Raw genomic sequence first — 13,597 nt, 5'->3', positions numbered from 1 at the left:
AGAAAAACATATAGATATTATTATTTATTTTATATCATCAATGCTAGCGTAAGGAAACGATATCTCTTTTTTATCCCAAGCAAGACTTCTAGTCATAATTAGCACTCTTAGCTCCTAGACTAATAAAATGAAAAATGGGAGAGACTGCTTCAAGGAAGTATGGCTTTTAAATAAAACAAAGGATTAATACTTGGTTTTGTTTTGTTTCATTTTGGCAACAAAAGTGGCGCAAAAGATAGGTACGCTCAAAAAAAAAAAAAAAAAAAAAAAAAAAAAAACAAAAACAAAAAACCAGGCTGAGTTTTCAAGAAAGTGTTCTGTGGAAGAAAGCCAAAAATAGGCAGCGAGCACAAAAAGGCTGCACAAAGCAGAAAAATAAAAAAAAAAAAAATTAAAATTAGTCATTATCAGTTATGAAAATATCACTTAAAGAAATAAAACTCCCTTAGGACATGCAGACGTTTTAAGAAAAGAAAGACAGTTTGCCACAACTTACAATCATTTCTGACATTTGCTGAAAAGCAAAGAGCGGTCACATTAGAGGAGTTTTAAAAAGTTCAAAAGCAAGGCCCAGGCCAGCCAGGAAGAGCCAACCAATCACTGCTTGAGGACCTCTGGATAGATCCCCCAAGACACCCATCAAAATCCACTGTGGGATTAGCAGTGTGGTGTCACAAAACCCCAAGAAAAATACAAAAGAAGAATTACAAAAGAAACGCACACGGAGTCAGAGTATGCAAAACCGGCAATACCACATACCACCAAGAGAACTGAGAACCTGTTTCCGCGCCTGAAGGACTGAAGATCCAAAAATCCAGAGACGAGCATCCAAGAAAAAAAGAAGTGGAGAAAAAAGCACTGCTGTCAGACTGAAGGAGGGTCAGGTAGAAGGGGGGGTGAGGGAGTCACTCTTTGACTTTTAAGACAGTAAGAGAAAAAAGAATTGAAGAACAAAAGCAAAATCCTTTTGAAAGATAAGACAAAAAGCAGACGGTCCAGGCTGTCTTCTGCATGTCTGCCACTGTTCTCCTGACCGTCCTGGTTTTGGTCCAGAACAAGAACAGCTAAGGAAGAAAAAAAATGATCTTTTTTTTTCTCCAGTTGGACAAAAAAAAGGTAAAAGAAGAAGAAAAAAAAGGAAAAAAAAAAGAGAAAAAAGAAAAAGGAAGAAGAAAAGGAAAAATAAAAATAAGAAGAGGGACAGATGGTAAGCTGTGACTGGGCTGTGGTCTGGCGACCTGGATATGCTTTCTTTGAAGCATATCACAACTTAAATAATCGTTTTCACAAATAAAGAAATGAACAAAACAAAGAGAGAAAAGGAAAAGGAAAAGTCCACAATGTGAGAGTCACGAATCATAACCAAAGCAAACGGAGGGAAAAGAAATCAGGTTGATGGGAGTCATGGGAATGGGTCTGAAAACGGGACAGAGATGAGAGAGATGAAGGGACAGGGAGAATGAGCAAGATCATTCTGTGAACGTTAGGTCAGCGTTCTTACCTCTGATTGGTGTACCACCTGGGTGGATAATGTGAATGCAAATAAGATTAGAAAGAAGAAGCATTAGTAAGAGAAGAAGGGGGCTAGGGCTGGGGAGAAGAATTCGATTAGCTTCACAGATTAAATAAGGTCTTAAAAGAAACTTGAATCACTACACTGGTAAACAGGAATCTATGAGCTCATAGCATTAGGTCATAAAAGCGAGGTGCATTAAACCACAGAGGGCAAAGGTCATGGTAGGCAGAACTGCCTTTTTCAGAGAAGCAACTGAGTTATTAGGTCTCGGGTCACATAGGGTTAAAAGTATAACTTATAATTTTTGTATCCTTTTTTTTGTAAAAAAAAGACGATACAGCATTTTGTAACGACATAGTTTAGGAAAATACTAGCTAAGCTATTTAAGTGTATATATATATATATATATATATACACACATACATTATATATATATATATGTATATATATATACTATTTGAGGAAATACTACACGCTAGCTGGAAGCAAACACTCAGAATCAGAGCCCTAAGCTACTCATTACGATACAGTTGTGTGATTAACTTGTGTGCTATTTTCTTGATTTGCACAGTGTTCTCAAGATCAACAGTTCTGTGGAGGTATGCATGTGTGTGCCACTACAGACATCTGGTGCCTACACTGACAGTTAGTAAAATGCATGCCATGCATTTTATTATTAATAATAATAATCATATTCTGAATATGGAAATTAGTGGGAGGGGGTGAAGTGCGCTTCAGAACTAAGCACTTACCAATGGATTCTGGAGATTTAAATACGGAGAGAAGAAAGACAGCATAAAAATATTATTATATTCCTCATAATTTGGTACAAAGTTTTCAGAGTTAAAGCTTTATTACACTAAATCATCTATGTTACATGTGAATACTTATTTATTTACAACAACAGAATGCTAATCTACACAATTCTGCTGACAACAAGCAAAAGAGTCAGTTAACGAGACGCTTTAACATCACAGGACAGGTCAAAAGCTGAGGATTCTGGGAAGACAGGCAGTTAACAACTTAGCATTTTATCAATAGCATTAACAAAGTCGTAGCACGGAGATTATTAGTACACAATTGCCTAGGGACAGGCTCTAAGAAACTTAGAACTTTTTCTATTTTAATCTATAGAGAGCAAAGGGACAACCTGGGACAAGAACGGGACACAGAGTTGGAATAAAGAGAAAGAAAACAGCCAAAGCTGGAGTCTACACCAAAGCAGACTTCTGTAGATCCAGTCACTGGAGGGGTCAAAGCCCCCGAGCATGGGCACACATGGCCACAGTTACTGTGTGGGCCTAGCTCACTTGCAATGACACAGAAATGGGTTAACCAAATCCCCCGCTTTCATTGCTATTTAGAAAAAGACTCAAAAAAAAAAAAAAAAAAATACACCTGGTCATTCAGGAATCCACGTTTCTGTGTATTGTACATTAGTGAAAAGAAAGCAGATGTGCCCAAACTCAGTAATGTTTACTACCCGAATGAGATTAAATGTAGACAAGAAAGCAGAAGGTGCACTAGAACACAACTGAATTATTATTTTCACGTTTAATCTGAACATCTTTATATGGAAATAGCCACTGGAGCGCTTGGCAAGTTTGGAATGAAATTCAATGTTGAAATAAATTTGTTTCAAAAGAAAACGAAGGCAGAAGAAAGAAGAGAAAATGGATCCATCAAATACCGCAGAAAAAGGCAGTAAATTAAAAAGTGTTAAGAATACAGTCACAGCAGAGAACAATGTGGATTAAACAGAAGCCGCAAAACACACCAAAGGAAGACAGATTCTGGATGAGGCCGTGACCTCACAAACATGGACAACATATTAAATATCAGGGAAGGAGAAGAGGGAGATAAATCAATCCCTAAAAATAAATAAGTAAATAAATAAAATTTAAAAATTAAATTGAAATTAAAGAATAAAGAAAAAGAAGGATATTTATAAAAACCGTCCAGTGGAAACAGTGACAAGACCCTACCTGATCGTAACTGCTTAATACGACCATTGTTGTTGCTTGTGTCGACGGGTAAGAAATCTTTGAACCACGTGATCTCTGGGTCCGGATTCCCGCTGGCAGCACAGAGCATAGTGGCAGTGCGGGTGCGCTCCACCACCTTCAACTGTGGGCCCATATCAATGGTCGGGAAACCCCTAGGAATCTGGTCCTCTGCAAGACAGAAGATACCGCGATTATTTCAGCAGGAACAATGTTGCAACGCTGCCAGTTCATGATCTTTCGTCAATCTGTCCCTTGGCTTACTCAGCATTTGTGGAGGACTAAGCACCAACCGCACACTGCCGAGCTGTTGGATGAGGGCGCAGAGCGCGGTGACTCCCAAGCAGGGTTGTACACCGTCTACGCACTAACAGTAGCTCGTTGTGTGGGAAAGACTATGGTGCGGGGATAGAGAAGCACTCCAGGAGCACAGGGGGCAGGCAGTGGGCACCCCAGTGCCCACCATGATAAGCAGTTACCAAGGGGAAGTGCCCTCTAAGGATCTCTAGGAAGAAGAGTCTGACAGCTAGCCAAAACGAAGAGGGATTTTGTTTTTCTTTAGACGGATGGAAATATACGTCTACGTTAAGCTACAGGATCCAGAAAAATGTAAGCGACTTTTGAAGCAATGGAGTAATAAAGCTGATTCTCACACATATCAAGCGGTTTCTCCTCCAGGGGGATATTCTTCTTATAGCTCTTAAGTAAAGCTACACATATATGACTCATGTGCCCACTGGTTCTGTATTCACACATTAAAATACTAATTAGTTTGAAGACTAAACATACGAAAAAAATGCTGAATTCATTTTTTTCTGTCAATATCGAAGCAATAGATAATACCAACTAATTATCAATACCACTTACACTGAAATCTTTGACAAATCATCTGAGATTAATTACAACATAGATAATTACAAAGTTAGATGCATGCTAAACCGTTTTATATAAGGAACCTGAGCTTCCACAGATTGTGTGTGTGTGTGTGTGTGTGTGTGTGTGTGTGTGCATGTGCACATGTGTCTGCATATATGTGTTCATATTTGGGCACTAAGTCCTCTCAGATACTTAAGCAATAACTATAATCACACAGATTTTGTTTTTAAGGAGCACATAGTTCAACTGAGATGAATTCTTCATAACAGACATCAATACATTAGAAAATTGAATGCAGTTTTTAACCAAAAAAACAAAGAAAGGTAACTCCTGATTACTAACACAAAACATGTAGTTGTTACAACTAAAGATATTTCCCAAACCTAAAAAAAAATGTATGATGCCTACATTTTTATCTCTAATTAATTTTAAATTATCCATACCATATTAAAACTGCTCTAGGCACTGATGTTGAGAAACTGTAGACCAGTTGCCCCCACCCCATTATCGAGCTCCTAGCAATAAACTGAGCAGCATGTCCAGCCAGAAGTAAAACGTGTTCTCCGCATTAGCCCTACTGGAAGTTTAGCGTGGTGACTAATGTTCCACTAATACAATTGTCCCACATTTGACTTCCAATCAACCTTTGCATTAATTTAATAAATATTTCCACTGAAAGAGCCAATTCTAAACTGACCTATATGCAACACTAGTGTAAAAAACACAGTGAGAAATCCTGTGTGAGACATGATACTTCTTCTTAGCTCTTACCAACTCCAGTGACCTGTGGGTCCACTTGATCTGAAACTTCTGAGCAGGTAACAATCCAGCTCCTACTGCAGAATCTGCATGCACTCTGGTGGCCTTTCTGCAGTCGGTTGTCCCTACGTGTCTTTTCTGCATTTCCCCTACAGCTTTGGTCTAATCCAATATCCTACATTTCAGTGTCCAAGCTCTTTGTGAAATCAGAACCCCTGACAGTGTAGAGGAAGCCCGTCAGTTGAAGTCAACTTGTTCCCAAAAGCTTTCCCAAACTCCCTGAAGCACACTTCAGCTTTTCTTCACCAGAGCATCAAACAAGTACGTTTAGCATCAATCCCTGTGCAATGTGGGTTCCTACATGTCTTATTTATATCCTGATCACTTGCCATAACAATAATCAGGCTTTTAAATGACAGTGAGTCACACACTTAAGAGTTTCTGTAAAGAGGTAACTGGAACAGTTCAAAACTGTTCAGATTCCTGAAGGAATGTCAACTGCTAAACAAATGGGCGTATTTTTGTGAATAATCCTAGTCCATCACAAAAAAACCTGATGAACTAAAATTTGAAACTCATGCTTCGGGTATTCAACCTCTGTCCACTTGAGGTTGACACGTATGTTTAGGATAAACTATTTCCTGTCAGACTGGGTATGTGAGATTAGAATCGATATATAAGTAAAACCAACCAACCAACAAATGATAAGTTAATTTTCATAAAATATAATTACGTGGAAATAAAGTAGTACCATACTGTGTTTCTTCAAATATTCTCATTCCTATTCATCCTTAGCCAGGTAGAGCTCTACATTAGACGAGTGTCAGATACAGTGGTTAGAACTTTCAAATCTCAAGATGAAAATTAAAAATTAAAACTGAGATAGGGAGGACCTTGAGAAATAGGGCTGTGATGATTTAAAATCTATTTAAATTGAATTTTATCGAGGTATGCTTTATATCTTCATAGGGTTTGCCAATACATTTATATGTATGGCATAGTTCTAATGTGATTTGAAGAAAAAAATAAAGCAGGAAGAGCAATAATTCTGAACTGCATAGATTAAACATCTCAGCTACTGACCAAAAACTGCTTCAAATTTTAAAAGTTCAATTAACCTTTTCTGTTCAAAAGTGCACTCGATTGCCTTCAACATTTAGAAATGAGATCTCTGAAAACAAACCTGGAACTCAGTGTTTCATTTTTCTGGCAACCAAATTAGGTTAATAATTGTAAACATCTACCTTGGGATTTCTGAGTGGTTTACTTTCCACAGGGCGGTAGATCTTCCCACTGGGTATATCTACCAGTTGACTACAGGTGTGTCAATATTGCTTTGCTGATCAATTCCTTCTCACATATGTGTATCTCTCGTGAGCCAGGCTCATTCATGCTCATCCATGCACCATGATACAAGTACTAAAGGTGCTTCCCGACAGATTCTTACAGGAATCTGATTCAATAACCGTCTATGGGAAGTGAAGCCCTCATCTTCGAGGTAACATGAAGCCTCTGAAGCACACAGGTGCATTTGGACCTAGTTTCTTTTCCTTTTGGTCTCAAAGAGGACTCTCCAGAGGCTCCTTTCCACTCCCACAAGTACATGCCAACGAATACCTTTCTTGCATATTAATCTCCAAAGGTATGTAAAGGAAATTTCCTTCTTAGTCTTAATAAGGGTAATTAAATTCTATCCACCTCCCTTCCTTGCACAGAACCCCTTTGAATCTACTATCTTCATTAAATTTTCATGAAAACATCACAATGTAACTGATTCAAGCAGCCAGAGCTGCCACAAGTTGACAGATGGGACTTGCTTCCAACTTGACTGTCAGGTATTTGGCATGAAAATTCAGGATTCAACATAAAATAGATGGTAGGAAAAAAATGAAATTTCTAATTGAATGCTTATCTCAGTGGGTATAGTTTAGAAGATGTTAGTTGCTTTTTATCCTCTATGTTTATTAATAATTTATATAAAACTTCCTTGGCCATTTGATAACAAATTTTGACAGTTTATCAAATCAGTAGAAACTTGAGCATCGAATCAGGACCATGAACGTCTTAAGCAAGTAAACAATTTCATGGAAAGGCTGCTCTCAACAATTAACAAACCATCCATGTTAGCACTTTTAAACTCTTGCATGAGGTGAAAAGAAAAACATTTTGTCCTATTCATCAATGTGCTCATTAAGGTTTAAACTGCCTTACTTATTGCCATTCTGTATTAATATTCAATCACGCAGAATTATCTTCTAATTCATCAACAATTCAAATCAGACTTGACCTTCAGGAAACCATTTGGTCTGCCGATTTGAGAGGCCATTAAAGGGCAGATGACTACACACTTGTGCTCAATGAACTGTGTTCAAACACACACATACACACACACACAAACACACACACACGGTTTGGGATACCAGTTGCAGCAGGGATGGAAGTACAGTGCACACTCTGACTCAAGTCTTAATGAAATATGCTGATAGGAAAGTTTCAGTTGCACAAAAGAAATAGAAATGTGAATGTCAGCATTTTGCAGAATTAATTTATCATTGCTCTTGAACTTGCCCTAAGTAGGACTTGAAAGGTATCGGTGACTAAAAGAATATCACACTTTTATAGGCCGTGGGCTTTGGATATCTATGAGTGATAAAGTAAAAGCTATTGTATAATTGTCTGGGTTAATCTGCTTTCATTTTTCTTCTGTAAACAACTTACAGGTTTTTACTTTCACTTCAATTCCAAAAGCAATGAACCTTTCTTATCTGAGAGGAGACCACAGAACTCTAAGTCATCTGCTATGGCCAGAGGTGGCCTTGAGGACTTCTTGCCTAATATTGTTAGAGGTTTTGCAGAGTGGATTCTGCGCCTTTTACTGAAGTTGTTACTGAAGGTGGTATTGCCTTGTTTTAGAAGGTGTATCACAGGGGGAGTGCTTTTGAGGTTTCAGCCTTGTACTTGGGTTTCTAAATGTACACTCGCCTCTGCTCCTGCTGCCATACCTTCTGGAACCATGGGTCCAATGAATGTTTTCTTTTTCAATTTGCCTTGGTCATGGTGCTTTATCACAGCAATAGAGGAGTAACGTAGATAAATGATGTTACAATGAAGCAAAAACATCATCTCTGCAGAGAGGTGAACAGCTTCTTAGAAAACCTGTCTCAGAATTTAGTTTTCTCAGGGGAGAACGAAAAACACCTTACTGTAATTATTAAATACATGGACTCATAAAGCCGTGGAAGTGGCGGTGGGAAATTTGTGTTCTTTCACTTATCAATCTCCTGTAAACACATACAATCTGACAGGCTTAGAGTATTATATCAACCGTTTTAGCATTTATTCAGAAAGCATTTCTAATTTTCTGAAAGGCTTGCTACCTGTCCCTCCTTTAAATTGTGATCCATTCTGGAATACATTCGTGACTGTTTTTGTTATCTATCTGTGAAGGATGCTCTTCTTCTATATGTTCTATTCATATACTGAGCAGGGATGGGCTTGCAAGCTCATAGAATGGTTCTTCATGCCCATTTCCTAACTGATTTATTTAAGACTGCAGACAATTCTGAGGAGTAGAGGTGTCCACTGTGCATGTGATTCTTTAACTTCTTACAGTGGCTGCAGGAGAAGCAGCAATTAAATTCCAACAGACTTCCCTGCATGAATTGGTTGTGGGCATTAAAAAAAATCAAAACTACAGTCACATGACAAAATATATGAAAACCGTGCTACCTAAGAGCAGGTAGTAGAGTGTGCATTCATAATCACTGCTATAACTTCTAGAAAATAGTACCGTTTCTGGTGTTCAAATTCACAAAAAATTAAGAACAAGTGGATACATTGCACGTATGAGAGGCTCACATTGAATCCATGTTAATTGGCAGGAGCAGAGATGTGTGTGTTCCTGAGTGTTATGAGGCTTTAAGAAGAAATGAGCAGAGCCTGGAGCTGACCAGAGCACTCTGCACTCAGACCTCGCTGGGACAGAGCTGGTTCCACAGAAGTTATGGCCATTTCTGCTCAAATTCCTGGTCTAAAAGGAACTACCTGGAGCTCCCAGGACACAGGACAGCAGATGCTGGCAAGGATGTGGAGAAGAAGGAACACTCCTCCATTGTTGGTGGGATTGCAAGCTGGCACAACAGCTCTCAAAATTAGTCTGATGCTTCTTCAGAAAATTGGACATTGTCTTACCTGAGGACCCAGCTATATCACTCCTGGGCATATATCCAAAAGATGCTCTAACGTGCAAGGACACATGCTCCACTATGTTTATAGCAGCTTTATGTATAATAGCCAGAAGCTGGAAAGAACTTCTTCAACAGTGGAATGGACACAGAAATTGTGGTACATTTACACAATGATAAACTACTCAGCTAATAAAAACAATGACTTTATGAAATCCTTAGGAAAATGGATGGATTTAGAAAATATCCTGAGTGAAGTAATCCAATCCCCCCCCCCCCCAAAAAAAAACACCCATGGTATGGACTCAGTGTAAAGTAGGTAATAGCCCCACAGAATACCCAAGATACAATTCACAGGCCACATGAAGCTCAAGAAGAAGGATGACCAAAGTATAGATGTTTCAGTCCTTTTTAGAAGGAAGAACAACAGTATTTTTAGGAGAAAATATGGAGACGAAGTTTGGGGCACAGACTGAAGGAAAGGCCGTCCAATGACTGTACCATCTGAGGATCCAGTCCAGACACAGCCACTAAACACAGACAATATTGCTGATGCCAAAATGTGTATGCTGGCAGAAGCCTGATGTAGCTGTCTCCTGAGAGGCTCTGCAAGAGCCTGACAAATACAGACATGGATATTCACAGCCTATCCTAGAACTGAGAATGGGGTCCTTAATGGAGGAGTTTGAGGAAGAATTGAAGGAGTTGAAGGAGTTTGCAACCCTATAAGACCATTAATACCAACCAACCGGAGCTCCAAGGGATTAAACCACTACCCAAAGAGTACACATGGATGGACCCATGGCTCTAGCTGCACATGTAGCAGAGGATGGCCTTGTGGGCATCAGTAGGAGGAGAAGCCCTTGGTCCTGCCAAGGGTTGATGCTACAGTGTAGGGGAGTGTCAGGGTGGGGAAGCAGGAGGGGGTGGGTGAGAGGGTGAACACTCTCATAGAAGCAGCAGGAGAGGGGATGGAATAGAAGATATGGAGGGAAATTCAGGAAAGAGATAACATTTGAAACGTAAATAAAATATATCCAATAAAATCATTAAAAGGAAAGAAAGAACAAATGAATGAACAAAAGAAAGGAAGGAAGGAAGAAAGGAAGGAAGAAGAAAGAAAAACAAAAAACAAAAAGAAATTCATGTGAAGAGGGAAAAAAAGATATGGGAACCTTATGAAGATCTAAAGTGAATTTTATGACTTATAATGATGGCTGATCCTGCTAGGGAAATTTTTGTTATAAACAATAAAAGGAGCCAGGTCTTGTGACCACACCTGTGATTTCATTGGTTAAGAAGGAAATGAGGAGAGAGGGACTGAAGGGAGTGAGGGAGGAAGGAGAGAAAACGGAAGAAGAAAAAGAAGAAAAGTTACATTGGTAATGTTGATTATATACTGTTCTCTTAAACAAAAGTACTAAAAGCTGGAGAGGACCTGTGGATGCTTCGCCAATATTGATGGGAAGGCCCAAACTTATGGAGAAACATTTAATAATGTATCCAGAATACAGTTATTAAATTTTTATACATGAGAACTACGGATTCTCTTGGAGATGTTAAGTAAACAATGGTGTTAAGAAGGTCAAATAAAGTGATAAAACAATAAGTCTATCAAAGTAACATGAACATACTGAAGAAAAGGAGAATTTAATTTATAGCTCCCAGATGCTCAGGAAAGAGTACTATTCATTTTAGAGATACTTATTCATAACCTTGCTTGTGCTAATCCGAGCCAGGCAATGGGCACAGGGAGGACAGAATAAAATAATGGAAGAGAAGAGCTCACATTGCCTGACGGTGTCTCCCATCAACATTAACAGGAGCCGAGATCCAGTAACAGGGCAGTGTAGAAAAACCTGTGACCTAAGGATTTCCTGTGATACGAGTGGACTCCATAAACTGAAAGGCAGGAAACAGTGCACGCAAATCAGGGACTCTGAATAACGAGGGTCGGGTGTGTTTTGAGAGCAGTACTCTCTTTAACCCTCTGCAGAGCCTAAGGTCTTCTTCCAGTTCTGACCAGGTAGATTGTAAACGTAGACATAAATATCTTGGATATCACATTACACATGACCACATGACTAAAAATACCAAAGCCAAATTACTTTTTTCCTCCCTTCTTCCCTTCTTCTTGTTTGTTTGTGAAATCCACCTGCCTCTGCTTCCCAAGTGATGGGATTAAAGGTGTGTGCTACCATTGATGGGTCCAAATTTCTTTCTTTGTTATTCCATGAGGTTTCTGTTTTTATTATTCAAAGAAATGGAATTAAATGTTCCTTAGGAATAGGTCATATAAAGAGCACTATATAGCTGTTTTTGTTTGTTTATTTGTCTGTTCATTTCTAATTCTTATTTACTTATTGTGGTGCTAGGAGATTACCCTAGGGCCTGACACATAATATGCAGTAGTGTAACCACTGAGGTACACACACATACCCAACAATGGCTTATATCTACTATTTGTAAAGACTGTGTGCCGTGTTGTGTATGCACAATGGTGAGAGGATGTGTACGGCTTGTTTCTTCCATCAACCATGTGGAATTCACTTAGCCAGCTACATCCCTGGGAGCCAATGAAGGGATTTCTTAGAATCACAGACATTATTAGTTTTGTTCTCAATTAATTCTCCAATTCAGAAAACACCTGATTGTACAAAAAAATCAAACAAATTAAAATATATAATCACCACAGACATATCCTTGCATTCTGATCACTCTAGAAACTCAACTCATACCGCACAGGAATTAGCAAGAATGGTATACTGAACTGTTGAGACATTCTTGTCCCCTACTAAGTACTGTGATGCTCTGAAAATCTGATACAAGTGCCTGAGCCTCTGTAGGCAACAAAGCTGTGACAGCAGCAGTCCATTTTCTATGGACATATCAGCCTTCAAAATGAACTTACTCCTTCCATGTCAAACAAACAGCAAATGTTCGAGTCTTTAGGTTCTAGAGTGGCTGTATCTTTATTCCATTGTAACTGTACTGTGCTTCCTGTATGTTAAGTGTTTGTCCTAATGTAAGTGTGCTGGAATGCGCAGAGAAGGGGGAGATAGATCCCTTACAGAAATCCTCCAGCAGAAAGGCATGGTGCTTGGTCGAGAGATGAGAACACACACCCATCTGACAGTCTTTTGCCTAGAAATTTTCCTGTCCACAAAAAGAACAGTGCCTGCTCAGTATAACTGCAGTGGAAAACACAATACTTGGGCATCTTTTATGTCTTAAGAAAAAAAATATTAGACATTACCCACACATAACATGTGACAGTGATGTTTCAAAAGTCTATACTTCAAGCATCCTTATTTCGACACGTACCAATTGGCTCCTTATTAAGTTCACATCTTTTTTGGGTACAGGAGATGTAACAGATACACAAGACATGCAAGATGAGGAAACACATGAGAAACATTAAGTCCATTCCCTAAGGAGCCCAGATTCACTTTGTGGGTTTTTTTTCCCCCTTTGAGTTTTGTGGAGGATAGTAAATAGTTTGACATCTGCTGTAATCAGAGAGAAAAATTGCAGTTTTCTTGTCAACAGTTTACATCTCCAGTGTCACGTGAGAAGCCAAAACCCATTCATGCTGCTACTTTAAGATTTACATTGATCTCTCCTCCTGACTGTTTGTATCTGTCTGAAGAAACTGCCACAGTATCATGAAATAGAAAGGAGAGAGATGCTGGCAACTTTCGAAAATATCAATGTACTTCAAGCAATTGTTTTCCAAGATGAAGCAAAGGACCAGGGTACAGACAGGAGCTGCTTTATTTCTACAGTGCATCCTGGAGGAGGGGAGATGGATCATTTATTACGGTTTTCTTAAGCAGACCCAAGTGATCAAGGCTGCACTTCGCAGTCTTTGACAAGATAGCGGGCAATCCATGTACCGATGCTGAGGTGACACCATCGCCATACTGTTCAAGAATCAGCAATTCTTCAAGTGATAGTGCAACGGAGTAAAAGCAAAAGTGGTTTTCTAATAAAGCTGAAGTGCTAACCCATTACCAAAATGACGTTTAACAAATGAAATTAACAAAATCTTACAAATAAAGTAATTCCTATATGGAAGGCTAGTCTCCCTCAGGAGGGGCTAGGGGAGTGGGATAAGCAGAGAAAAACTTTTCACTCATTAATATTTCAAATTGATCTTTTTAACAAACATTAAATATCTGGCTTTAAGACTAATTATGACTGAGATGCAATGGATAATTATTAAAATGTCCTCTCTGCTTTTGAAGGACCCATACTGG

General features: G+C 38.9%; 1 protein-coding gene across 1 annotated transcript in view; it reads right to left on the bottom strand.

Annotated features, from left to right (window-relative positions):
• Positions 1–13,597, bottom strand: part of PTPRD (protein tyrosine phosphatase receptor type D) — a gene marked incomplete at its 5' end in the record, with an annotated part of 289,668 nt that overhangs the window by 179,530 nt on the left and 96,541 nt on the right. The window contains one exon of the mRNA XM_080940162.1: positions 3,502–3,690. Within this exon, the coding sequence (XP_080796288.1) occupies positions 3,502–3,690 (189 nt within the window). The remainder of the gene's footprint in view (positions 1–3,501; positions 3,691–13,597) is intronic.

The sequence above is a fragment of the Micromys minutus genome (assembly GCF_963924665.1).
Source record: "Micromys minutus genome assembly, chromosome: 28".
NCBI classification, from domain to species: domain Eukaryota; kingdom Metazoa; phylum Chordata; class Mammalia; order Rodentia; family Muridae; genus Micromys; species Micromys minutus.
The sequence above is the reverse complement of the archived record's forward strand: the minus strand, read 5'-3'. Positions and strand labels throughout refer to the sequence as shown.